Raw genomic sequence first — 27,648 nt, forward strand, 5'->3', positions numbered from 1 at the left:
CACTGAGCAGGGAGCCCACATGGGGCTCGATCCCAGGACCTCCCAGGACCCTGGGATCATGACCTGAGCTGAAGGCAGACGCTTAGCCAGCTGAGCCACCCAGGTGCCCCTAAAGTAATTCTTAAGCATGTCTAACTTTGAAAACCTTTTTTTCCCCTCTCAGGGAAGACTTGCTTCGGACAAAACAGGTCCTCATCTCTTTGGGGTCCTGTCTTTGGCTGGCTGGAGGATTATCAGGAGCGTGCACCTGGCTCAATTCAGTGATTGACAACCTGATACATCCTCCCTCCCCCCGATTGCACTTTCTAGACGGAGGGCAGGCCACTTACAAATACACGTTAACTCCTAAGCATATAAATTAAATATAATAAGAAAAATCTGAAGAGAAATCTATTGAGAGACCTGCCCGCTGCATGCAGATAAAGGCTGTGCTCAGTGCGCCGCATTCTTGGCTCCTTTGCCAAGGGTGCCTGGGTGGCTCAGTCGTTAAGCGTCTGCCTTCGGCTCAGGTCATGATCCCAGGATCCTGGGATTGAGCCCCGCATCGGGAAGCCTGCTTCTCCCTCTCCTGCTCGCCCTGCTTGTGTTCCCTCTCTTGCTGTGTCTCTCTCTGTCAAATAAATAAAATCTTAAAAAAAAAGACGCCTCCCTCAGGAGTGCCCACCTGGAGAAAGAGAGGGCTATAGATCACGTGGTCAGCTCCTGTCACGAGAGCAGGTGCACAGAGTGTTTTGGAACGAGGAGGAGGAGCTCTTGAGTGAAATAATTCCCCATTGAAAGGGCTGTCTGTCATAACCTCTTTGTTTTGCTCTTTAACTGATGATTTTCCTTTACCTTGTTCTTCTTGATTCTCTTCATTCTCGAATTCTTTGGCTGCAAAGACGTCTTTAATGGAAATTAGGTCGTTTTTTAAGAGTTCCAGCTTCTCTCCATCGAGTGATGCTAAAAATGACTGAACCTGAAAAAAGAAATGGGTCAGCAGAACTGTCATCTTTTCCCGTTAATCACGTTTACGTACAGCTGTCGTCAGGGCTCCCAGGACTGAGGTGATTTGGTGGTGTGGGGGGCAAGGCCGGGTTGAACGCTGGGCTTACTGCCTATGAACTGTGCGACTTTGGGTGAGTTACAGAAGCTCCCTGGGCCTGTTTTTTAAATTTTGAAGTGAGACCCACACTTCACTGTGATCCTTTGTGAGGTAAATGAAACAGCAAAGGTGAAGTAACTACCCAGGTGCAAACAGCAGAAGCTAAATAAGTCGTGGTCGTAGCCCTTCTAGCCTCGTGGGCAAAACACGTGTGCTGTCAACTCTGAATTCAAATACGAGCCCCTCACTGATGAATTGTGTGCCCTTGGGAAAATGAGGACGAAAAGCATCTACCGTGTAAGGTTATTTTGAAGGTTCAATTAAATAATATACTTGATACTTGTAGGGGCTCCTGGCCAGCTCAGGCGGAAGAACATGAGATCTCGATCTCAGGGTCGTAAGTTTGAGCCCCATGTCGGGTGTAGAGATTATTAAAAAAATAAACTTAAAAAAATGCTTGTAGTGAAGGTCAAGAAATTACACATATATTACGTATGTTAACATATAGAAGAATATTAATATATATAATACATATACACATAAACCCATAAAGAAATGTTTTATACATACAGATATACGTATATACTTGCTAGATGTGGGTTATTGAACCGGGGCTACAAAAACACACGAGATGCGTTTTTCTCCTCCGAGATCTTGCAGGCTAGAGGAGGGAGGCCCAGGTTAACCGCTAACAGCCATGACAGATATGAATAGAGTGGCAGTGGGGTACCAGGGAGGGAACTTCAGTCCCCCTTAGGGAGGCAAGAGGGTGGGCAGGGAGAGTTCACAGAGGATGATGCTTCAACTGATATCCTCCCTGCTCACTGTCTTCAGAACCCCTCTTTTGAAACTGTCCTGTGTAAACATTTGAAAATTATCTGCACACATGGCCAGTCATCCTCTGCGAATCTGAAGACTGATTTGAATTTCCAAAATGGCCAAAGTGCATGGAGAACCATGTAAAAAATGAAGTAGGGGGGAGGTGGGTGGGGGGATGGGGTAACTGGGTGATGGGCATTAAGGAGGGCATGTGATGTGATAAGCACTGGGTGTTATACGCAACTGATGAATTACTGACCTACAGCTGAAACTAATGATGTACTATAGGTTGGCTAATTGAATTAAAAACAAAAATAAAAAAATAAAAGTAGAGTGCGACATAATGGAAGCTACTCAATCACTATTGTTAAATAAATGAGCGAATGGTTTCTGAAAAAAAAATGAAGTAAGGGTATAAAGTAGTAAGGTTTTCATGTTTTCATTCTGCAGGTCAAACACTTGCTCTGGAGGGAAAGCCCATAGACGCACCACAATGCCTTTGGAATATGTTTTAATACTCATTATGGTAGTAGATTCACACGCCAGGATAAGTGAGAGAGAGAGCATCAGGGATGACAGGGCACCATTTTCCTAAAAATCGTAATGCATATCACCAGGGCATAATGCAATCGGCAAGGAGGCTGGGGAGAAGCTCAGCAGGAAGCCATCAACACAAAACTCATTAGCTAGAGAGTTCAGCAGGTGGAAGGAAATGCACCCTGCATGATGGCTGCCAGCAGGCCTTTTCGCTCTGACCTTTTCAGAGCCTTTTTTTCAGCTCATACACTCATGAGTAGGCCTCAGGGTCCTAGATAGACCCACGGCAGATTCCTACACTTTAGATATATTTTCCAAACAGCAGTTTTCTAAGAGTAAAATTAAAAGGTAATTATTGAATCCATGGGCTTGAGCACAACACGGGTGAAAATGTATACACAGGTGTGAGACATTATGGCTTCCCCATGGCTCCTGGAGGGTAGCCAGCCTCTGGGAGGGAAGGCACTGGGGTTTTATGCTTTGGGTATCCTTTGGGAAGGGTTCTTTTTAGCAAAGGACTCTATTGTCAGCGTCTTTCTACCACAGTATCTCTTGCTTCCTCCTAGTTCTTTCCATTATGCCAAGGTGATGAGCAATAAATCTTTACTTCAATCCAGTAATAAATAATCATGCACTCCTCAATAAATATTCATAGAATGCTGACTATATGCTTGGCACTGTGCTAAGTGTTGTTGGAAACACAAGGGTAGACAGTCTGCCTTGTCAATCTTTTTCCTGAAAGGGAGTATGGGGTGCCATTTTGAAGATTCTTGTTTACTGTTTTTGTTAGCTATTGAGTATAATAGCAATAGAAATTATCAGGTTTTTTTCTTAAGATTTATAGTATACCACATTGCCATGCCTGTTGCCATCCTAGAATCAATCTAATAGAATAGTCATGATAGTAATTCCTTATATTTCTGTGCAATGTGTCAAAGTTTTAGCCAACGAAATGTCAACAGAGGTGATGTGTATCATTTCTGGGTCAAAGCTCTTAAAAAATGGGAGTGGGGGCACCTGGGTGGTGCATTGGTTGAGCGTCCGATTCTTGGTTTTGGCTTAGGTCATGATCTCAGGGTCATGAGATCGAGCCCCACGACAGGCTCCATGGGTGGGGAGTCTGCTTGGGGTTCTCACTTCCTCTCCCTCTGCCCTTCCTGCTCATGCTCTTTCTCCCTAAAAATAAATATAAATATTTTTTTAAAAATGGGAGTGTACCCTCTACACTCTCTGTCCTTATGCTGTTAGGATAAAGAAGACAAGGAGGCCCTAGAGGATGGTGACAGCCAATACTCAGACCCAGGGGAGTCCACAGGGCCAAAGGGATGTGCCCACACAGAGCCCACACTCCCTCTTCCAGACCACTCTCTAGGTACTAAAGTTACTAAAGTTTCCCTTCCACAGCCTGTATGGATCTCTTCCCAGGCTATGCTCCTTGTGGTGGGACCATCCACCTCTTAGCTGTTTGGAGGGCTGCAGGTGCAGCTTGAACCAGGGCATCCTCACATGTGAACAGAAAGCTTCTTGAAGGGAGAGACAGCTGGAAATAAAGGGACAAGAGCAGGCAGGAGGGTGGTGGGACATGTGAGGGATTTGAGAATTCTGAATGGGAACCTGGTTTTCAAAGTCGTTATGAAAGTGTGTTTGTTGAGGTAGGATGACGGAATATATTTTCTTTAACAGTTTGTTTCAAAAGTCCTTTAACTTTTTTTTTTTGAGATTTTATTTATTTGACAGAGAGCACATGAGCACAAGCAGGGGGAGGGGGAGAGGGAGAAGCAGGCTTCCTGCCAAGCTGGGAGCCCGACATGGGACTCAATCCCAGGACCCCGGGATCATGACCTGAGCTGAAGGCAGAAGTGTAACTGACTGAGCCACCCAAGTGCCCCAAAAGTCCTTTAGCTTTTAAGTATTTGGTATGTGTAGGAGGTCTAGTTAAATTTGAATTCTAAATAAATAATATTTTCTGAGTATGAGGGTATGTCCCAAATATTGCACAGGACATATTTATACTAAAAAAGTATCCATTGTTTATCAAAAGTTGAAGTTTCACTTGTCATCCTGTGTTTTTATTTGCTAAATCTGACAACCCCAGTAGGGCTCTCCATTTGTATTCTTGCCAGAGGCCTGTGAGTATCAGGATGGGTCTAGTGGAGCCCCAAGATGGACAGAGTCTGGCCGCTGAATCCCCAAAGCAGGAAAGCTGCCTGATGACCAGGCACTCCCATCTTGGACTATTATAGGCATGAGGACAACTCCTACTGATTTTGACCCATATGTTTTTAGGACTTGTTTATTACAGCACCCAGTAACTATCGATACTAATCCATGAAAACATTCTGCATTCCTTACCATGAATACTACTATAAAAATCTCTGGGGGGGGGGGGCGGCGCCTGGGTGGCTCAGATGGTTAAGCGTCTGCCTTTGGCTCAGGTCGTGATCCCAGGGTCCTGGGATCGAGCCCGGCATCGGGCTCCCTGCTCTGCGGGGAGCCTGCTTCTCCCTCTCCCACTCCCCCTGCTTGTGTTCCCTCTCTCGCTGTCTCTCTCTGTCAAATAAATAAATAAAATCTTAAAAAAAAAAAAATCTCTAGGCGGGGGTGGGGGGGGTGGGGGGGGTGGGGGGGAGGAAGAAAGCAGAGCTCATAGGAGCAGTGCGCAAACAGAGGGAAATGTTTGCATTTCCTCCAGGGACCAAATCCCCTTCCTAGCAACATCGGTCCTTTGGGGCTCTTTTCTAGGGACCTGGGACTTTCACAGCTGAGACCTGCAATGAAACCCACCAGAGTAGACTCTCTCTACACCATGATAACCTTAAGGGTCAAGCATCCCTGTCATGTTTTTAATAATAACACACACATACATATAAGAATACATGTAAAAATAAAATGTCGACATACATGCATATACCTACATGTATAAAAAGGCAGCTAACATTTATTGAGAACTTATTATGTATTAAGCGAGCTGCAACTGGCTTCACATGGATTATCTCATTTAATTCTTTTAATACTCCTACGAGGTAGGTTTTATTATTATTATTCCCATTTCATAGATAAGGAGATTGAAGTGAGATGGGTCCAAAATCATACAGCTACTGAATGGTATTTGATCACGTAATGGCTGATTCGAAATCCAGCTTTTGTAGGAGCAATTTGTGCTGCCGTGGAAAACTGCATTTTCTAGAGCATGCATTACCAGATTATCTGATTCTGAGTCTATGGGAGCAATTTCACAGCTCTTTAGATTGTAGCTCACTGATAGCAGTGCAAAATAATTCTTGTCTATAGACAGGTGAGTAGATTCTGTCTAGCAGAGGGCCAACCTCCCCTCCTGCGGAAAAAACAGGTTTATGCCCATTTGCACATTCATTTCAAAATTGCTTTACTCCATACAAATGTGTGTGTTGGCTTTTTCCCTTGAACCAGTTATAACATTCCTTCATGTAATAAGGGGGCTAAATAAATTCTTTAATTCATGTTCATTTTGTATCTGTATATGAGGCACGATTTTGCTTTTTAAAAAAATCACCCTTTCACAGTTTCACCAGAAGACTCTCTCTGATGGCTCATGGTAACAACAAGAGGAAATAAACACAGATAGTAACATGTAACTCGATCACCTGGAGGGAGGGCCATTTCCATCCTGTTTGGTTCTTGGTGGCCTGTTACCCGGCAGAGGCCATTTTTCCCCGTCTAGGTGGGCATCAGGAATGTCTCCACCCCCTCAGAGTCCTAACTTAGAGGACGTGGCCGAGGGAGAGTCAAGAATCACTTCGCCGTTCTAAAGCTCACTTCCAACTTCCTCTTCGCATCAGAGGGCCTGCTTCTCTCCAGCCAATGTTACTGAGATGACCCAGAGCCTCTCCCAGGAGGTTCCCAGGGTGCTGCCCTGTGGGCTCCACCGGAAGTACACCCCGGAGTACAGTCAGCCTGACTTTCACACGAAAGAGCTGTATGTACAATTAAATGAATCAATAGGTTTAAACTGCTTAGAAGAGTGACTATAGAAGGGCCATATGAATATTGGCTCAATAACCCTCCCTCCCACATAGATCCTCTAAAAAAAAAAAAAAAAAATCTCCAAACCCTGCTGATGTCTGCTATTTCTGTTTTGCTTCTTGAGATCCCAGTGGGGGAATGCGAATGTGCGGGGCTGTCAGGTAATTCCCAGGTTTCTGTTCAGGAACATTCTCAAATAGAACTTTAACTCCCAGTATGATGATCCTGCCTTTGGTGGCCCAGGCATTTTAACAAAGGGGTGAATAAACCACTATATAGCCCCTAAAACCGTATTTAAACCCTGCAGTCTGGAAGAAACCTCAGCTGCTTTGTTTTCACAGGGTAGAAGCGGCAGCCTGGCCTGGTAGGGCATCCCTGGTCTGGGTGCTACATCACCAAAGGGAAGCACAGGGCCAGGAGCCTGACAGCCAAGTTTCTGAGCAGCCTTCTGTCCCATGAGCTGGGGGCAGTGAGGACTGTTGTTTTGCTGGCCCTCTTGGGGCTGGGGCAGGGTAATAGCTTAGCACGGGACAGAGAGGAAGTAAGATGGCACATGAGGAGGTCATCAGGCTGTAGAATATTTGTGACCTCAGCCCAATACTAATGAGGCCCTAAAAAGGAGATATTTTAATGGCAGACTTTCCAGTTTCTTTCATGTGTAAGAAAACACATTAGTGACCGTGGTATTTTAAGCGACCAGGGCAGACATACCTTGCTTTCGCTTTCATTGGAAAGGATTTCCAGAGCTTCCAGGTGCGACAAACCTTGATATTCATCAAACAGCATCCCATAGTGGGCAGTCCTCTCGGCCGTCAGCTGCTGGGCCAGTCTCTCCTTCTCTTTCTCCTTGGCTTCCCTTAACATCTGCAGAAACACACAATGTTTGTGCCCTGGATGTGGGCTTGAAAGCCTCATTTCCTTTGTATGATGTAGGGAGAGATGAGGACTGGCTTTGTCTTTGTGTCACTTAGGAATTTCTAACAAAATGATTCTTTCATTGATTCTACTGACAGTTTTTACATATTACACGTCGAATCTTACATGTTCACTATATACACAACAAAGCAAAAATTCTACCGCTCACAAGAGGATTGGAAAGAAGCAAAACAGAAGCTGAACGAACAATGGTTTCCGCTGAAGTGTTTTCTGTGTGTGTGATTAATTTCCTTATTTTCTGAAACACCCGAATTTTCTATAGTGAGCAAATTGATGTACACCGGGAAAGTGTAATCTGTTGTGATAGGGTTCATTGCAACTTCCGCACCCAGCCAGACCTCAGAGTAGCCACAAGTTGGTCTTTGATCGGAGTTACATTATTTTAAAAATTTTATGTGTGTGGTTATTAACCATCTTCGATGAAAAAAAATTCATAAAATATAAACTCATAATGCATTCCTTGTCAGATACTCGGTATAAATAAGAATATTAGCTTATCAGTTCTTGAGAAGTAAGACTGGGAATGGAGTTCCTCTCCATGTTGATCATTTTTCTCCAGTTATTTTTTGTTGATTACATAAAGAGAACAAAAGGAACACGAGTACCTCAGTCACTCCCAATTTCCTCCACTTGCTTTCTGTGATTCTAAGCATCTTTTATTTGATTCCTTATTAAGTTTCCTGGGCATTATGTTTATAGGGTTCTTTAGTATCTCTGGAGAGCACCATAAACACAGTGGCTGCCACAAGTTCACAAGGGAAAGATCATGGAAGAACAGACTGTGGTTTTTACTGGGTGTCAATTAAACTGGGTGTCTTCTCCTTCTGGGTTCTTGAGGCCATTAGCCAAAAACTCACTGGGCTTCCGACAGAATTCTCCCCTCTGTCTGTCTGTAAGACTACATATGCACGAGCTCTGAATTTTAAAATTTTCAAAACAACTCCATCAAATGACCACTGGGGATTTTTTAACACTTACAATAAAACCCAACTATTCTCACTGATCTTCCTGACTCGGCACTGGTAAAACAAAACAACCAAGTGACACCAAAATTGCTTCCTTTCCCGAGAGCCACTTCTGTCTCTAACTTTGTGCTTTGGAACAGAGGGGAAGGGATGAAACGAAGGGGGCGTGGGGAAGGTCGCTCTGGAATGATTTGGATTCACTCAGAAGATAGAGAGAAATTAAAGTTGCTTAAAGAAGAACTGGCTTCCCAGAGGATGTCGGTCTATTTTCCACCTGGAAAGGAAAAGGAGATGGTTTGGAACAGCAATGAGTGGTTGTGGCGTGGGAGTCTTCTTCCGGACAGAAGGGTAGCTCTGGAGACTTGCGTCTGTGGGTCCGGAGACCACCCTGTGCCATGCAGACAGAACACGGGAGAAGTTCAGGGAATGTGTGTAGGAACATTTTGGGCTTCTATAGTTACTCAGTGTGGATTAGGAAAAACCCAACAGACTTCCCTATGTCAATGGACGGCAGCTTCATCCTTTGAGCTGTTCATGCCAACACCCGTGGAGTCGCTCTTGCTGCCTCCTTATCTCACACCCCACGTTCCCTCCAACAGGAAGTCTGGGTTGATCTTCAGAATATCCCTGGAATCAGCATTCCCCGCCCCCAGGGCTCCACACTGAGCCCCCACGTCCTCCTGCTTAGGTAACAGCACTTGCCCCCTGAGGAGGCAGTGAGAATTGCAGCATCAGTGACCAAGGGCCCCGGATGCTGGATTCACTCAGAAGATAGAGAGAAATTAAAGTTGCTTAAAGAAGCAATCCACGCCTCCCGTGATGAATCACCAGTGCAGCAGGGACCCTGGGGAGACCTGTCCCGGGAGATCAGCTGAAGGACTGTCCCAGGGCCCTGCCCGCCTTTCCTCAGAGGACACAGCAACCTAGGATGCTTTCACCCCATCTTCTCTCCCTCTCCCGATCCCTGGGGTCAGACGTGCATCTTAGTCTGACGGCCCTCTCAGCCGTCTTGCCCCCCACCTCCACTTTCTCGCTCAGCATTTCCCCTAATAAAATCTTCACATGTCAAGGCCATCTTGGCCTCTGTTCCTGGGACAGCCTGCACGGGTACACACTCGACCTGGTCTCCCTGCCCTCAGCCCTCCCCATACCCAGTCTGTTTTCAATACAGTGACTAGAGTGCTCCTGTTACAGGCAGATCTTGTCACTCCTCTTTTCGAAATGCTGTAACGTTTTCCCCATTTCACTAACGGTACAACCTGAAGTCCCTACAAATGCCCTCCAGGATTTGCCATGACCTGCTCCCCATTAGTAATCTAGCCTCATCTGTAACAGTTCTCCTCCCGGCTCACTCCTTTCCCACCATGTAGTATCTTGTTCTTTGTCCACACTAGACCCTCCTGCCCCAGGGCCTTTGCACAAGCTGCTCTTGCTGCATGGAATGTGCCTCACTCAGATTTCAGCATGGTCAAGCCCCTCATCTCCTTAAATTATTTGCTCAACTGTCATCATCTCCATGAGGCCACCCCCCCAACAATCCAATTTAATACCTAACCTGCCCCTCACTCCTACATACCTTCTTCCTGCTCTTTTTCCTTTTTTCCCCCACAGCACTCAATCATCTTTTAAAATACTAGATAATGTTGATGGTTTGTTTATCTCTCCTCACTGTAACAAAAACTCCTTAAGGACAGGGATTTTTATCCATTTTGGCTACTGATGTATCTCAAGTGCTTGGAAGAGTGCCTGGCACATAGTGGACATTCAAAATGCGTCTGTGGAATGAATGAATGAATGAATGAATGAATGAATGAATGAAAAGTTACTGTGTGGCAGGAAGTTAGAGTCAGTAGTGTTGTGGTGATCCATGTGAATTAGAGGTGCCATGCTCAAGTGTGCCCCCGAATGTTGGGTACCATACTCATTGCACTTTTCTGATGTGTAATTAGAATAAACATTACAGATGGCTAGTGTGGATTCTCAGGTGACATATTTCCATGAGCATTGCTCCTTACTTTTTAGCAATAGGCTGATAAAAATTGTGAAGGTGGCCCCAAACCTACAGTAATCTGGGAACCTGACCAGATCCAGTTCTCCATTTTAGAGGTGTGTAAATTTCAGACGAGAGTAGAATTAGCCAGTTTCTGTACTTGGTCACATTTCCCCCACATTATCAGTTTCTTAACCAGAATCAAATTTATATACCTACATATATACTTACATATGTATACATAGGAATGCTTATATGTACACATATGTAATATATGTATATATGTGAATATATATGTATATATATGTATATAGAAATTTTATAGATATATGAAATCTCATGGCAAAAATATTCCTACGTGCTCACCAAATATCCTTTTCCTCCTAGACACATGGCTAAACTATATTTCTCAGCTCCCTGAGTTGAATTAGGTAGATAAGTGAGAGATAGGTGTGATAAGTTTTGGCCAGAGGAATGAGGGTAAAGTTCTAAGTTGTCCCACCTAGTCCTCCCCATCTCACCTTCCCCTCTCTATGAGGCTAGAAGTAACGAATTTTAGGATGGCAGAGTCACGGGATACGGGCTCAGAAAAGAGCTACCTGGAGAGTCCCTGGACAGGAATGCTTACATCATAGAAGCAAAAGATAGACTTTTTTCTTTTCTTAGCCACACTGATCCTTGAGTGTTGGTTTTTCTGTGTCGCTTTTGTTTTGCAACATCTAGTATTAATTACCTGATTAATATAAATCTATTTTCTTTTTTTAATGCTTTTTAAAAAAAGATTTTATTTATTTGAGAGAGAGAGCACGAGTTGGGGGGGGGGAACAGAGGCAGAGGGAGAAGCCAGACACGGGGGCTCGATCCCAGGACCCTGAGATCATGACCTAAGCTGATAGCAGATGCTTCACTGACTGAACCACCCAGGCGTCCCTCTGTTTTCTTTTTAAAGATCAGTAGGGTGGTGGTTTAGGTGATCCTGCCAAGTCCCGACCTGAGCTATAATAGCAGAGTGGTTATATGAGGGTTACTCTGGAAGAGACAAGGGGAAATAGTTTAAAACAAAAGCTTTTCAGGAACTGTCACTCACATGGTGTCAGTAATAGTTCATCGGTGGCTTCCTAGTACTGAGCTGTGAGAAGCTATGTTCGTCCTGCCTGCGAAATTTGCAAAACCCGGGGCTATATCCGCCGCTCCTGATTTCAGGAGGGCAAAGACAGACGCGGTATATCTGACCGTGAGGGAAGAAGGGGACAAGGGGCCACCTTGCACTGCGGCGCATGAATTGGGCACGTGCCATCTAAAAGAGCAAGTTCAGTATTAGTGTTCTATACTTGGAAAATAAGATAAATAGTATTTTTAATTTACCTGACTACTATAAGTAAGCAAAACACAGATTAAATTCTTTTTTTTTTAAAGTAAAAGCCCTCGATGGAGGGCTTGAACTCATGACCCCAAGATCAAGAGTCACATGTCCTACCGACTGAGCTCTACCAGGTGGCCCACAGATTCAATTCTTCGTATCATATTTCTCAAGGAGGGTTGGGAAACTTTAAAACTGGAAGTGTGAGAAGAGAAGCCCATCCTTGCCCATAGTAAGAGCACTGTAAATTAAAATGCAAATGAAATACCATTTCCACCTATTATATGGACACACAATAATAACAACAATAACCGGCATTCCTGAGTGTTTGCTGAGAGCCGGGTACTATGCTCACTCATTTAATCCTTACGTCAAAGCTATCTGTAGGTAGTGATGTTATACCCAGTACAGATGAGTAAACCAGGGCACGGAGGGGTTAAGTAACCTGTTCAAGGTCATACGGCTAGAACGTGGTAGAGCTGGAATACATACAATAGTGTTATAAACTGAACGCTTGTGTACCCCCAAAATTCACATGTTGAGACCTAGTCCCCGGTGTGATGGTATTTGCAGGTGGGGCCTTTGGGAGGGGATTAGGTTGAGGGTGGAGCCCTCCTGAATGCGATTAGTGTCCTTATAAAAGAGAGCCCACAGAGCTCCTTCCCTCTTCCACTATGTGAGGACACAGCAAGAAGACAGCTGTCTGTGAACCAGGAATGGGCCACCACCAGACATCGAATCTGCCAGCACCTTGATTTTGGGCTTCCCAGCCTCCAGCGCTATGAGAAATCAGTGTTTGTTGCTTGTAAGACACCCAGTCTATAGTATTCGGTTATAGCAGCTTGAGTGGACTAAGACAAATGGCAAAAATGTAATCATCTTCAAGAAATTATTAAGTGAATAAAGCAAGGTACAAAAGAGTGTGGTTAGTATACCACCATTGGTCTGAGAAAGTATCTATGTATCTACGTATCTGTATATCTGTATCTCCATCTCATGTATGTATGTATAGCTATATGATAATTCTGAGAGTATCCATAAGAAGCTGTTAACAGTGTTTGTCTCCCATGAGAAACCAAGTGGCTGGGGAAAGAGGTGTATCAGAAACTCAATTTTCATTCTCTACTAATCTTATGTCATTTGAATTTAAGTCATGTGCTTGAAAATACCTATTAAAAAAGATACATAAAAATGCATTTACTTTACAGACTGAAAGAAAACATTGCAAACGTGTATAATCCCACCTGTGATAAGGAAACGGTTCTCTCCATGAGTGTCTTGGTCCGCTTAAAGCCTGGGTCACTCTCCGCAAGGACATTCATGGTTTTCTTACCGATGAATTCCAGAGCATCAAGACCACCCGTTAAGACACTTTTACCCTGCCAATGAAATAATTGCATGAGATTAGTTTTTGCCTTTTGCTTTTCCACAGCAGTCAGCAACTCCTAGATGGCACCATTTTCAGATATTAAAATCAATATAAAGTCACAATTTTTTCTCATTAGCTGTCTTCTTAATATCCACTTCATCCTAGTTTCTTTTCCTTGGAAGGGCATATGTCATATAATTTGTAGGACAGATGATATTATTTAAAAAGGGTGCTTAGGAAAAACCAAAGCATATTGGGATAAATTTTGCTGGTTCTGTGTGTAGGAATAGATATGTATCTAAGACATAAAATTAATAGGTGATCCCACTACTGTTTTTGTTTGAAAGAATGTTAACCCAAGTAACAGAATTATGTGGAGCAGTCTATTAAGATGTCAAATACTCTTGCCAATTTAGTGAATTCTTTAATCTAGAGCCTTGGAGTATAGGACCCCCAGGCTGTGTCAGATGGCTCTTGCATACTTTCAGAAACTACTAATAACCGCCTATAATTAGTATATTCATGAAATAAGACAGGTTGATTTCCATAGACCACTGGCTTTAGAAACTGTTCGATCATACAGTTACCCTTCTGCAAATCCTTTTGTCAGCCATTGTTTTCCTTAAAAAAGAAAGATTAAAACAACCAAGCTTTACTCACATAAACTGTTCATATAAATAGAACGGCTTACATTTCTTTGCAACTTCTATACAAACACTCCCACTTCACAACTGCTCTTACACTATGCATACATCTGTGTTTTTTCCACCTTACATCAATTTATATACATTATATTTTAGTATTATGTTATTGCCTATATACATTTCTAATCTTAATTATTGCTTCATTAGCAATATTAGACTTCACTGAATATACTTTAGTTGTCATTTCCATCTTGGACATTTAGACTTTGTTTTCAGATTTGGGAGCCAATCAACAGTCACACTATAAAACAGATTTTAACACACACATATTGTGGAAGGACTAGGGGATATCGGCAATGTATATTTTTGCGTAATATGGTTTATTTTCTTTTAACACCCTATGAGGGGTTACTTTGGTAAACATCACATGGGAGAAGGAAGGACAGAGGGACTTCGATGAAGGGCGGACCTGGTGGGAGGGTCTGGAACTTTGGAAAAGAAAGTATCAGAAGGTAGAAGTGAACACAGACTGGAAATGGGGGTGCTGAAGACAAACTCAGAGTGCCCTGCATTGTCTCAGGGAGACGAGGAACTCAAGTCTCATAACCACGGCTACCGAAGGAGCTCCTCCCCATCCCCGATCCTACCCACCCCTCACTGTAGACATACTGGACTTGCGATGCTCTCTGACTGCTCAAACACATTTGCTGCTTCCCATTCACCCTACTTAGTCTACAGGGCCTCAAGTCACCAGGAGAAGAGCTGGCATTTTCTAATTCTGGCATGCCCGGACCCCAGAGTCTGGGTAAGATACCCTCACCTTCTCTTCTTCCCACATTGCTTTGTACTTGCCTGTCAAGTTGTCTCTATCTTCCAGAATGTTCTGCCCTCTTGTTTGTCAGTATATGCCCAGCATCTAGCATAGCTCCTGCCCCACAGTGAGGGCTGATCACCTTTTTTTTTTTTAAATGAATGAATGAATAAGTTGGATAGCAACTATATTTCTAGAAAAACTAGCTGGTTGGTTTTACACGGCAGAAAATAAACCTTTTCTTCTTGTCACTGAAGACCAGCTAGGTGTGTCATCTCGGTTGGGGGGGCCTCCCTCTTTTTTCATTATTCATCAGTGTGTTGTTGCCAATAACACACTTCTTTAGGAGGCAGGAAGGGGTCTGGGGCGGGGGAATAAACAGGGTTATTTTAGGAGAGTAGGAATTGGGAGGTAGGGATGGGGGAAGAATGTCGGTCTTAGTTACCTGGAAACACTTCAGAAACATCTCGGGATGTTGTTCCCAATTCCCTACCAGCATTTTTTTTTTTTTAATCTGAATGGTTTTATCATTTTCAAATTGAAGGTTAAGAAACACAGACCATCTAGGAAAAACAGCTGTCTCAGCTCTAAGAAAGAGCCCTCTCTCCTCCCCCAGCCAGAGGCTGTCCTTGCAGCTGTTGGAAAGGACACTGTTACATCAGACTGAAAATATTCCTTCTAAGCAGCTCTTTTCTTTTAAACATAAAATATATATCTTTTGCCCTTATTATTTTGGTGCCAAGGTTACGCCTACTCTGGAGGAGAAAAAGCATAATAAAACCATAATCCAAAGTTATGAGCGAGGCCATCTTTAATGTATCTGGGTCACTGGTAAATACAAATATCAAAAGAAGGTGCTGGAAGACACAGGGGAAACAGAGCAGCAGCTAAGGACTCACTGTGTTTTGAACGACGTTGGTGATGGTTGACAGCATGCCCCGAGACCCGGATGCAGGAGAAGTGGGTGGGCTTTCTGCAGGGCTCTGATCTGTGGCCACATCTGCTAGTTGGGAGAAAAACATCCTCTTAGAGTTCATTCTGCTGATCTGAGCTTAGAAAGCTTCCATTTGTGCACATACGGCCCAAGTCCAAAAAGCGCCCCCAATAAATGCATCACTCACTCTGAGGCACTCCATTTTCAGCATCAGGTTGGGCCCCTTCGGGAGAGCTGGAATTTACACTATGAATCCGCAGGGTGGCCCCTGCTTTTTCCTTGACTGCTGTCAATCCATGGCCTGTCAGGAAATAAAAGTATGGTTCAGGAAAACAATAGAAACCCCTGGGTCTGCCAATTCAATAGCTCATGTTCCAGGGCTGTCGTGAGCTGTAGGTGTCCACCCTGGTTGTAAGAGACTGCGGTGGTTAGCAGCGTGGACGTATCCTCTTTACTCTTTTCTAAACTCCTCAAAACAGGCATGCATTATTCATTTTTGGATTCCTTACAGGCCTAGCCCGTCACAGACCCTCAATTCATATTTGTTGAACTGAAATCAAGTGAGGCTCATCATGTTCTCTCAAAGGGTTCATCCTTCTTTCGGGGCAGAGAGTGCAAGGTCTGGGGCTGATAGGTCAAAATTAAAAGTCCAATCGGTGAGAAAACAGGAGGGGCACCCAACGGCTCTGACAGTTGTCCTAAGCAGTAACAGTCAGGATGAAGGACACTGGCTTTAGCTCAGGCAAGCGGGGCCCGCACATCCACATTCTCTGCAGCCCAGCACAGAGCATATTCGAGAACTATTTGGTAAACACAGAGCTGACCTCCTCATCCCAGCACCCCTGCCACACACACAAACAACCCCCCCCCCCCGCCTGGCAGAGAAAGAGTCTTGTCCACATTTTATGGAGCAATTTTTTTTCCTCCTAAGAGGCCCCCACGATGAGCTGTAGCTTTTCTTCTCAAGTTTCCAAACTGAACACAAAAATTAATAGTCTACTGAGAGTCCTAAGTGGCTGTTTGGGTCCTTGAAGGAGCAATAGCCCGGTGTGCCCCTGTCTCAGCACGCACCTCCCCCTCAGTCTGCAGGGAAAAAGGCGAAGATTTCACTAGGAAGCCAGGCAACGTCAGGTTATTAAAACCCAGGCCAGCAGCAATATTAATATGTGGGGGAAAAGTCCCAAATCATGGCAGGATTTGAGAACCAAAGAGAAGCACCTACTCTTAGAAAGCGCTGTCAAAATGACCAATTATTCATCTCCTGAATAAGAGAAAGACATGGATGAATCCCAAACCCAAATAAGAGTATTTTATCGGTTGTAACTCTATTTATCAGAGTGAACTTTTTTTTTTAAAAGATTGTATTTATTTATTTGACAGAGAGAGACACAGCGAGAGAGGGAACACAAACAGGGGGAGTAGGAGAGAAACAGGCTTCCTGCAGAGCAGAGAGCCCGATACAGGGCTCCATCCCAGGACCCTGGGATCATGACCTGAGCCGAAGGCAGACACTTAACGACTGAGCCACCCAGAGTGATCTTAACATAATCAGGGCACTGATATTTACCAAACAGAGGACTAATTAAATCCACTGGAAATCACCTGTCATTATACACTATCGAGAAAACAGGGAAACTTAAGAAATATTATTTACAATGCTTACCACATTAATTTCATACAGAAATATGTCTATATTCATGTGCAGCTCATCAGATATAGTTCAGACTTATTATCAAGTTACTTGGGAAAAAAACATGCCCTGTAACTGCTAAAACTAAGGCTGAAATTCATTCTCTCTAGCTTCCGGTAAATTCCAAGCATTTCAAGGGAAACTTACTGGAATTTCAGTAGCACATTGAAGTTAAAGGATATCATTGAACTTATTTACACACCGAGTCCATATTCCTTGCCATATTTTAAAAACATATATTTTCCAAAAGGAAATAATGTACATCCAAATCACAATCATGATTCTCATTGAGATTTCTGAGGGCTTAAAGTAAAGTAATAAATGAGTTGAAGAAGGCTGGGAGGCATCTGCTACACTTTCTTTGTGAAAGCGGTACAAGAAAGATGATTCCACATCCTTCACGCAGGGTTCAGTGAAGCTCATTGTCATTATCTCCTTCACCTTCTTTGCCCCTTTCATGTGAGGACCACGTCTGATTCTTTTCCTAGGAAAAAAAACAGCTTCTCGCCATCTCAGAACACAAATGATTAGGGGTATGTCTGCATTAACTGTCTCTAGAAGAGTTACTGTTTCTGGAAGGAAATACCATGTTTGTGTTCATATAAATGGGATGTGCCTGTTTAGTACATATGATACTATGCTGCTACTCCAGCCTCTCTCTTTCTCTCTCTCTCTCTCTCACACACACACACACAGCTTTACTGAGGTATAACTGCTATACAAAAAATTGCACACATTTAAGTTTGCTCCAACTTATTTTCTGATGAACAATTCTCTTTCCTGAATTCTTTTGTTAAAGTACATCTTTACTGCATTCTACCAGAAATAGAAAGCTATGGTTCTTCACAGATAAGGTTTAGACGATGCCACACCCTACTTTGAAGAATAACTTCTAAAACTTTACTTAGTGTGACATCTAGTGCCCAGAATAAGTAAGTAATAATATGGAGTTGTTGCCTTTTGACTGTGAGTGACTCATTCTCAGAGATATTGATTAGGTTTTACCAGTAACGGGGGAAAAAAAAAACCTAACAAATACGAATAATACTCTAGTGTATAATTCATGGATTCTTTATACATCATCACGAACCCTAAGTATCCTCAAAGTAATGAAACTCCTCCAAATTCCACGGCTCTAAAAGTAGGCTATCCTTTATGCCTTGACTTATTGCACAGAAATAGGTGAATATTGCAAAGAAGATAAGAACGTTGTACAAATGCTGTGAAACTGTATCATTTTAAAGCAAATGTTAAATGACTGGCTGGTGTTTAATTTCTCACCTAAACTCTAGTGGGAAACATCCTTAACTTAGGAGTCAGGAGGCTTGTGGAGGAATTTGGGTTCCGTCATTTGTTAGCTGTGTGATCTTCGTGAGTTACTTAACCTCTCTGAGTCTCTACTGTTGTGTCTTCCCTGAAAGGAGGATTATAACATCTATCTCCCAGGGTCCTACAAGGTCAGGAGAAATACGTGAAACCCTTGGTCCTGGCCAACATTTATTGAACAGTTACTATGTCCCAGGCATTGGACTAAATATTTTTAGTCTAGTAAATTATCTCATTTAGTCTTCTCATTATGAGGTAAGGGATATTATTATTCCCATTTCACAGTGGAGAAAATGGAGATCTGGTGACATGTAATCGTCTGCCGAAGGTCGCAAAGCCAATAAAGGGCAGAGGCAGGATTTGAAGCCAGTCCTAACTCTAGAATTTACACACTTAGTCGCTATGTTATATTTAGAAAGTTTTATATGCCATTTACAGTTGATAAAATGTCATTTTAGTCCCATTTCTATAACTGCTTAGAAATCAGATCCTTGATCAGGAGCTTTCTTATTTTTAAAACACTGGCTTAGGCTAAAATTACTTGACTTACCTTACCTTGACTAGAGAGCAAGGTGAAGGTCACCTCCGGAATGGAAACTTCCTCTAATCCTGCCCCTTTTAGCCAGGCCTTGGGTCGGCATAATGTGATGTTTTTAGGATCACCCCCATGCTGTGCAGGCATAGATCCTAAGACACGGTGTGGTGTTATCTTATACATCCAGTTTCATTTTTTTTTCTCCAAAAAGCACTGCGATATCACCAAGCCATTATTTTGTGAGTCCACCAAGATCAAAACCCAAGATCAAAACAAATTAAAAAATAATTTGTTGGTGGTGGGAGGGTCTCTCTGTCCAAGTGGTAACTTAGGGAAGCAACAGCAGTTCTCTGTATCACCCTGGATGACTGGCTAGCGCTAGGAGTACTTTCTACTGGTCCCCTACAGTAAAGCATCTATAAGTAGGGCATCAGCTAGCTCATCCAGAGGGCTCCCTCTCCACTTTAATTTTTTAAATATTTTTTTATTTTAATTTTATTTTTTTAATTTAAATTCAATTAGTTAACATATAATATATTACTGGTTTCAAAAGGTAGAGGTCAGTGATTCATCAGTCTTATATAATACCCAGTGCTCATTACATTACATGCCCTCCTCAATGTCCATCATCCAGTTACCCCATCTCCCCACCCCACTCCCCTCCAGAAAAACCTCAGTTTGTTTTCTATGATCAAGAGTCTCTTATGGTTTGTTTCCCTCTCTGATTTCGTCTTCCCTATGATCCTCTGTTTTGTTTCTTAAATTCACATATGAGTGAGATCATATAATTGTCTTTCTCTGATTGACTGATTTTGCTTAGCATAATACCCTCTAATTCCATCCATGTCATTGCAAATACTTTAATTTTTAATATAATGTTTTTTTCATTTCATTTTCTTTAAAAAATGGATATATAAAAAAGAAACTAAAAAAATCTTATAATCTCACTTTCCTGATATAGCTGGTTGATTTTTATTTTATTTTATTTTTTTAAAGATTTTATCCATTTATTTAGAGAGAGAGAGACAGAGAGAGAGTATGTGTGAGTGGGGAAGGGGCAAAGGGAGAGGGAGAGAGAATCCCAAACAGACTGCAGGCTGAGCATAGAGACTGACGTGGGGCTCCAACCCATGACCCTGAGATCATGACCTGAGCTGAGATCAAGAGTCAAACCCGCAACCTACTGAGACCCAGGTGTTCCCTATGGAAATACTTAAGACCTGAAAAAACATATTGCTTCTAAAAGACAAAAAGGAAAATTATATGCAAACAATGAATCCTGGAACACTACATCAAAAACTAATGATGTAATGTATGGTGATTAACATAACATAATAAAATAAAATAAAAAGAAATAAAAAAATAGTGTTAAAAAAAGAAATGAATCAATATTTACTTAAATGTACTCAAAATGTGATATTAGGTCAACTGGCCCACTGTAGTTCAAATGAATTCAACTCTTACACAGTTATACGTAAATTACATATTTAATGAGGCACACGGCTACGTTTCATTATGTTTGCTGTGATTAAGAGGGCCTTCAAAAGGAAAAGTGCTTGGCACTCTTAAAAGACTCTGACTCTGCCTTCCTCCCCATCCCCCCCAACCCGCCATTTCCTTCTAAAGATAATAGCTCTTATTTGTTTGTGATTCTTTTCATAAAAAAATTTAAAAAGCATATACGTGTAAGTGTTCTGGACCTGGCCTCTTCCACTTCAAAATATACAGTGGAGGTCTCAGCACATACAGGTGGTGGTGGGGGCTATCTATGTATGCTGCTCTTCGCATTAATGACTCAAAAGAGTCATCCTGACCACCACGCCCCCCACCCCCCAGCTCCCTAGGGGGCAGGCGGAGCCTCAGACACAACTGCATTATAGTTCAGCTTCTCCCAAGGCCCAGTTCTGCTTCCCAATCTTTGACTCTCCTGCAAGGCTTCCTCCTGAGAGCACTTCACAGAGAGACTCCCACACCCTAATCTCTGCTTGGGTCTCTCCTGGGCATCCGATATAGAACACTGATCCGCTTCATTCTTTTTAACGGTTGCATAGATTATTCTTCCAAATGGCTAGATCACATCTTAACCTTCTCTGTGGATGGATACTTGGCGTGTTTCAAGGTTTTCAGATGCCGGGTGAAGTCCCTCACCCTCCTTCAGGTCTTTGCTCAAATATCACCTCCCTGAGGACTAGCCCTCACCATTTTAAAACCTTACGATTTTGGGGGACTACCTCCCAAAATCTAATTAACATATATTAATTAACATATAATATATTACTTGTTTCAAAAGGTAGAGGTCAGTGATTCATCAGTCTTATATAATACCCAGTGCTCATTACATTACGTACCTCCACTTTACGATTTTGGGGGACTTACCACTTTCTAGCCCTCTTTATCATTTTCCTATTCACTCTATGTATTGTTTATCATCTGTCTCCTTCCATTCACTCGTACATAAGCCCTACTAGGGTGAGAGGGTCTTTGTGTCATTTGCTCGCTGCCTTATCTCAAGTGCCTAGAATAGTGCCTGGCACAATAAGTATTTGCTGGATGAATTCTACATTGAACATCTTCATATATATTAATGACTTTTTGCAAAGGATCAACAGAAGTGCTGGGCTAGAAGGTATGTGCATTTTTCAAATTTGATAGTGCTAACTGGTCTTCTGAAAGTTGCATCACTTTCCATTCTGGGAGGGGGAGGTTTGAGGAATACATAGTTTAGAAATATTTGCTGCATCTCAGACTTCTATCAAGGAATTGAAGATAGTATAAAAAGTTGTGAGGAGTAGTTGTTTAGAAAAACACACAGATGATGTTGCTTCACTCGACTAAAGCAAAAAGAGGAGCCATTCAATCTTCCTTCTGGAAAAGTCTTCCCTCTCCATAATGATGGTTCGTGTCCACTCTGTAATCAGTTACTTCTTTTTAGGTTCAAAACTGACAAGAAGTGTCTCTGAACTGATAGCATATGCCTGGCCATCAAACAGACTCATGAACTCCTGGGTCTTTTTTTTTTTTTTTTTTTAAAGATTTTATTTATTTGACAGAGAGAGACACAGCGAGAGAGGGAATACAAGCAGGGGGAGTGGGAGAGGGAGAAGCAGGCTTCCCGCTGAGCAGGGAGCCCGATGCGGGGCTCGATCCCAGGACCCTGGGATCATGACCTGAGCCGAAGGCAGACGCTTAACGACTGAGCCACCCAGGCGCCCCTCCTGGGTCTTATTCATAGATTGTAACTGATGGTGAACAAACTCCATGCACCAACCTATAACCTATAATCCTATAATCTTTTGTATTGATGACCCTTGAGAATTTTTTTTTTTACATATTTTATTTATTTGACAGAGAGAGACACAGTGAGAAAGGGAACACAAGCAGGGGGAGTGGGAGAGGGAGAAGCAGGCTTCCTGCCGAGCAGGGAGCCCGATGCGGGGCTCAATCCCAGGGCCCTGGGATCATGACCTGAGCCGAAGGCAGACGCTTAACGACTGAGCCACCCAGGCGCCCTGATCCTTGAGAATTTTCACATTATCAGCGATGTCACCTTCAAAAATGAATCCATGTGATATCAATAGTGATTTACCCATATAATAGTTCTCATTGTAGTATGATTTTGACAAATTTGCCAGTCTCTGGAATAAATGCTATCATTATTTCTGACAGTGCTGGTAGAAGGGTTTCGTTAAAATGTGCAGAAGGGAAAAAACTGTGTGACTTGGAAGAGGGTGGGACAGGGGAACAATGGTAATTTTGAAAAGGTAAATATACACATCAGATACACCTTTTCCCTATACAGGTAGTCCTGTATAGGGTGTTTACACTTATAAAAGTGTCAAAACTAGAATTTAAAAAAAAGTAAACATTTAGGGCTTTTGTAATATCTAGAAATAAATTGTTCTATTCTACTATAGGATCTTTATGTTGGTATATTTGTATATGTTTCAGCATTGTCGACTTTCATTTTGATTGTCAGTTTATCTATCATTTAGCTTAGCAATATAGTCTAGGAATAAGTCAGTCTCTAAGATGCTGGTGGGAAACCACATCTGGTTCTTACAGCATCACTTTGACATGATCATCAAAGTAATAATTTTTTTATACTTTCCTTTCCCATTCTGGTTTTTGCCTGGATCTTAAATAATAACCATTTTAATTTCATTTTCTGAACTTGCCCAAAGGCAGGGGCGGCAGGTGATCAAGTTTTCTTAGAATGTGACAGTGTAGCTGTGGATGAAGCTAATGCAAGAGTTACAGGGTCTCCAAAAATAGTTGTTGGCTGAGAACTTTGATTTCATATAAGCAGTGGGGAAGTTACTTTTTCTCATTTTCCCTTAACCTTGGGGTCAAAGTAGTGAGGCAAAAAGACAAAATATAAAAATACAGAGCAGCAAAAAGTCAATCAGTTTTTTGTATTTTCCCGTTTAGCACAGGGGTTTATAAGTATCTTTTTCCTTCTATATATAACCACAGACTATGGAATCATCATGTTACGGAAATTGGAAGGAATCTTAGAATTTCTCAACTTCCCCCACCCACACTTTTCCAAATAAGGAATCCGAGTCTGAAAGAGGTTAGGTGCATGGTGTTGCTAGTTAGTCACCATCCTCTGTGATCACACATTAGTAGCGGTGAGGACAGGGCTCAGGTCTTTATGACTCCTGGTCCAGTGCTCTTTCCAAGAGAGAACCACCTTCCAAATGTTTCAATTCTCCACGTGCTCTCCTGCTTACTCCGCACAGCTCGAACTACTATGACTGTAGTTTTTCAACAAGTGTAAGAAGGTTTCGGGTGGGGGGATAGGTTAGCCTGGTGATGGGTATTAAAGAGGGCACGTACTGCATGGAGCACTGGGTGTTATACGCAAACAATGAATCATGGAACACTACCTCAAAAACTAATGATGTAATGTATGGTGACTAACATAATAATAATAAAAAAAAAGAAGTATTGGTTTCTCTTTCTGGTGCTCAGTTGACAGCTCTGTGTTTTGTTACCGACTAGGTGTTTTGCACTCCTGTCTGCAACCAGAATTACCCTGGGGGTAACATGAGGTTTCTGAGCCGGAATCGATTGCGATGGAATATGTGGTTATTTTCTTTCTTTGTTTTCCACAGGCAATTTATAAACCTTCAAGAGCTCATCTACTGCTGTGAGTGCTCTGTTTTCCAATATGTTTCTTTGCCCTGTGATAATAACCTATTAGTGCTGCAAAGTCTTGGGCGGATGTTCGGGCTGTACGTGACAGAAGCCGTGCCTGGCTTGCTTCTCTCCATCCCTGGGTAGCAGGGCGATATGGACGACAACCCAGGATGGCACCCATAACTTTGTAAACCCTATTCCAACCCTCTGTTTCAGGCTGTGAGCTTGGCTGTGGCACCTCTCCATTTGTGGGATGCTTGCAATCCCTATTATCTTTTGGGGAGTCAACTCCCAACCACCACCAAGGTTTTCAGCCTTGGAACCTGTAACTTCAGCCCCCCACTTACGCTATAAGCTTTAGTTCTTTCTCATGTCTGCAGAGAGATCCTTACCCAGTTTTAAAGTATGTATTGCTATTATTTTAGCTACTATTGTAAGACACACATGTCTTGACCAGAAATCTCCAAAATAATGCCTCAGGAGCAACTTACGGAGGGTAATCGGGGTTATTGCTTTTGCATTCATTGGGTGATAACCAATGGTGAGGAAAAAGTTTCCACTCTACTTTTCTTTTCTAAAGATAGCTCCAATTTGTCTAATAGGATTCTTAGAATAGGCATCAACATTTCAAAATTACTTTGAGCTCTCTCATGTGCCCTTTGGACATTGTGGATGCAAATAAGAGAAAAATGTCAAGATTTAAATACTTCTAAAAATCCCAGCATGTAGCTAGAGGCATAAAAAAAAAGTAAGTTTCTGGACTTAGTGGGATAACTGAGGAGGACTTCAAACAGAAGAGGGAAGTGTGGTAGGTAGTTTTGAGAGAGTGCCCCCTAGTGTATATACCCAGGGTAATCCCCTCCCCTTGGAGCGTGGGCAGGATTGTGAAAATGATGGGATTTCACTCCCATGATTAGGGGACATTATATGGCAAAGGTGAAGGGATTTTTGCAGTTATAATTAAGGTCCTTAGTCTGTTGAATTTGAGTCTGTCAAAGGAGATCATCCTGGGGGGGCCTGATTTCTCAGGTGAACCTTTAAAAGGGATGAGGCCCTTCCTGCAGGGAGAGATCTGAAGCATGGGTGAGATTATCCTCTGAAACAGGCAGCCTGTAGGAGCTGTGAGTGACCCCTGGCCAATAACCAGCAAGACAATGGGGGTGCCAATCCTACAACCTCAAGGAAGTGGATTTTGCCAACAACTTGAATAACCTCGGAAGATGGTTCCGGAAGACCCTGGATATCACACAAGAACACAGCTGGCTGACACCCTGATCTCAGCCTGGTAAGTCACTCGGCAGGGAACCCAGCTATCCCCTACCTGAACTCCTGACCCACGGAAACGGAGGCAGTCAATGTCTATCATTGTAAGCCTCTAACTTTGTGGTAATTTGTTACACAGCAATAGCAACGAATACCAGAGGTTGTACTGAACTTCATTCTGATATTTTATGGGGCGATGTGCAAATGTCATACAATCTTAGAAACAGCCTATCTGCACCAACCATGGAAGGGAATATGGCACCAGTGACTGGCACAGTGATCCTGCTGGTCCGCGACAGTTACCTCTCTAGGCTATTCCGGATCAATTACTGCACAAAGCTAGGGAAGAACCACCAGACATTTTAAGTGGTCGCAACATTAACAAGATCCAGCATTTCTCATCTTCATGGTGCCTTAGACACAGGGAAACTTCAAGAGTAACAGCAAATGCAAAGACAGCCTGTAAGATCAACACACTGACTTCAGATCAAATTAAAAGATGAGTGCCCCCCACGATGAGGTGGGACCCACCACAGGAATCACATCCTGCTTTTTAAGCAGTAAATCTAGCATCATCTACTGGTTACACGTGAACCAGGTAACAAAACCCAGAGGCTGTGGAACTCAGTCCACTGACCACGGCCGCACCGGGCTCTCTTTGTGCAAAGGTCGGATTACAACAGGACACCTGAGAAGATAATGGATGGTAAATTTAACAGGCAAGCTGTCGGTTGGTGGACGGAAAACTTTGTAAGGACCCAACGAAGCTTGAAGTCAAATGGTTAGGTGTAGCCGCTGACTGATGAGAAACAATAGCAAACACACGAGCTTGTGGCAGACCAGGTCCAGGTAGGGGCACCTGTAAGTGTACCCAAATCTTCTGACCTGCGACCCATGGGGCAGGTGATTTCAGTGTTTACTGGGGAAGGAACTTATATGTAATTTTTTAATGAGAAAGTAAATCCTTTGTCTCTAATAGAACTTTTCGAAGCACCAAATTCATTATAGGCCAGGACATTTCTGGACACCATTATTACTCCTGGAAGCACCCAAAATACTTCATGTTTTATGACATAAACCACGAGGAGAGCTGTATAATTTGGTAACCATATTATTTACTGTTCTATGAGATATCAAATGTCAAAAACTTTTGGACTCCACAGTTTTGGGGTCAGAAAGCATGTCACTCCTACATGCTGTGGGTGGCAAGATCCATGTGAGACCCACTAAGAGCTCAAGTGTTTTCCTTAGGAAGCAGGATGCCTCCAGGCACCTATCTTCACTATTGAAGAGACTCTGTCCTGTTCAGAACACAAAACAGGCTCCTCTCCTGTAACTTGGCTGATTTTTCCATCTGCATAGGTAGTATCCACAGCACCCTGGCCCCTTCAATTAGCAACAGAAAAAATCTGCTCTCCAGGGTCTCCCCAAAGACCAACATTATTTGACCACCATCTCCTTTTTGCCAGAGCTCCCTGACATTCCAGACACGAAATAGAGGAATGTAGTCTACCCATTCTTGCAGGTAGTCTATCCAATTAGATATCTGGCCCTTAGACTGTGACCATGGCCCATTGGAGTGGGACAAAGTCTCTTCAGCCTTCCTATCCCTCCTGCTTTTAGGAGTAACAGCCATGGATTATACCTCGAGTACACCTGACTTAGATGATCTGAAAGCTATGTTACCTGCGGCTTCCCCTATCCTTCTCCTCGCTCTCCACCTTCAAGATGAAATGCCTTTGCTAAATCAGCTTAGACATGTTGATGTTACACCTTCAGTTTTCACAAAGAATGCCCATGAGAAATGGTCACATGAAGAATATTTTCACACACCTGTTCCGATGAAGACATTGCCCACTATATTTTCTCTTTGTATATACAGAGCCAATACAAGAAATGTCTTCAAAAATGTAACACCAGGAAAAGAAATTTATCTAGATAAACTAAGTTTTGGTTGATCATTCCATGAAAAATTGATAATCTACTGGCAGCCAAGACACTCAGAGTCAAGGTCAATGCTCAATTACAGTAACTCTACCAGCCTTGGGATATATATTCTATATCCTCTGTCCCTGCATTCATTCATTCATTCATTCATTCATTCATTCATTCATTTATTTATTTAAAGATTTTATTTATTTATTCATGAGAGATGGAGAGAGAGAGAGAGAGAGAGAGAAGCAGGCTCCCAAGGAGCAGGGAGCCCGATGTGGGACTTGATCCCAGGACCCTGGGATCATG

The 27,648-nt window shown here is 42.8% G+C and overlaps 1 protein-coding gene across 7 annotated transcripts in view; it reads right to left on the reverse strand.

The window, feature by feature from the left end:
* FAM114A1 (family with sequence similarity 114 member A1) overlaps positions 1-27,648 on the reverse strand; it is a 67,416-nt gene that overhangs the window by 18,807 nt on the left and 20,961 nt on the right. For 4 of the 7 annotated variants that reach the window (XM_081812479.1, XM_081812475.1, XM_081812476.1 and 1 more), the window contains exons 4-8: positions 15,639-15,752; positions 15,417-15,520; positions 12,938-13,072; positions 7,154-7,306; positions 835-958 (exon numbers count right to left, since the gene is read on the reverse strand). In XM_081812479.1, coding sequence (XP_081668605.1) covers positions 835-958; positions 7,154-7,306; positions 12,938-13,072; positions 15,417-15,520; positions 15,639-15,752 — 630 coding nt within the window. Of the gene's footprint in view, positions 1-834; positions 959-7,153; positions 7,307-12,937; positions 13,073-15,416; positions 15,521-15,638; positions 15,753-27,648 lie in introns of those variants that run through there. The other 3 variants (XM_081812480.1, XM_081812478.1, XM_081812481.1) reach the window with 2 other exon arrangements.

This window comes from Leptonychotes weddellii, chromosome 2, assembly GCF_054177405.1.
Source record: "Leptonychotes weddellii isolate Sample4059 chromosome 2, ASM5417740v2, whole genome shotgun sequence".
Taxonomy (NCBI): Eukaryota; Metazoa; Chordata; class Mammalia; order Carnivora; family Phocidae; genus Leptonychotes; species Leptonychotes weddellii.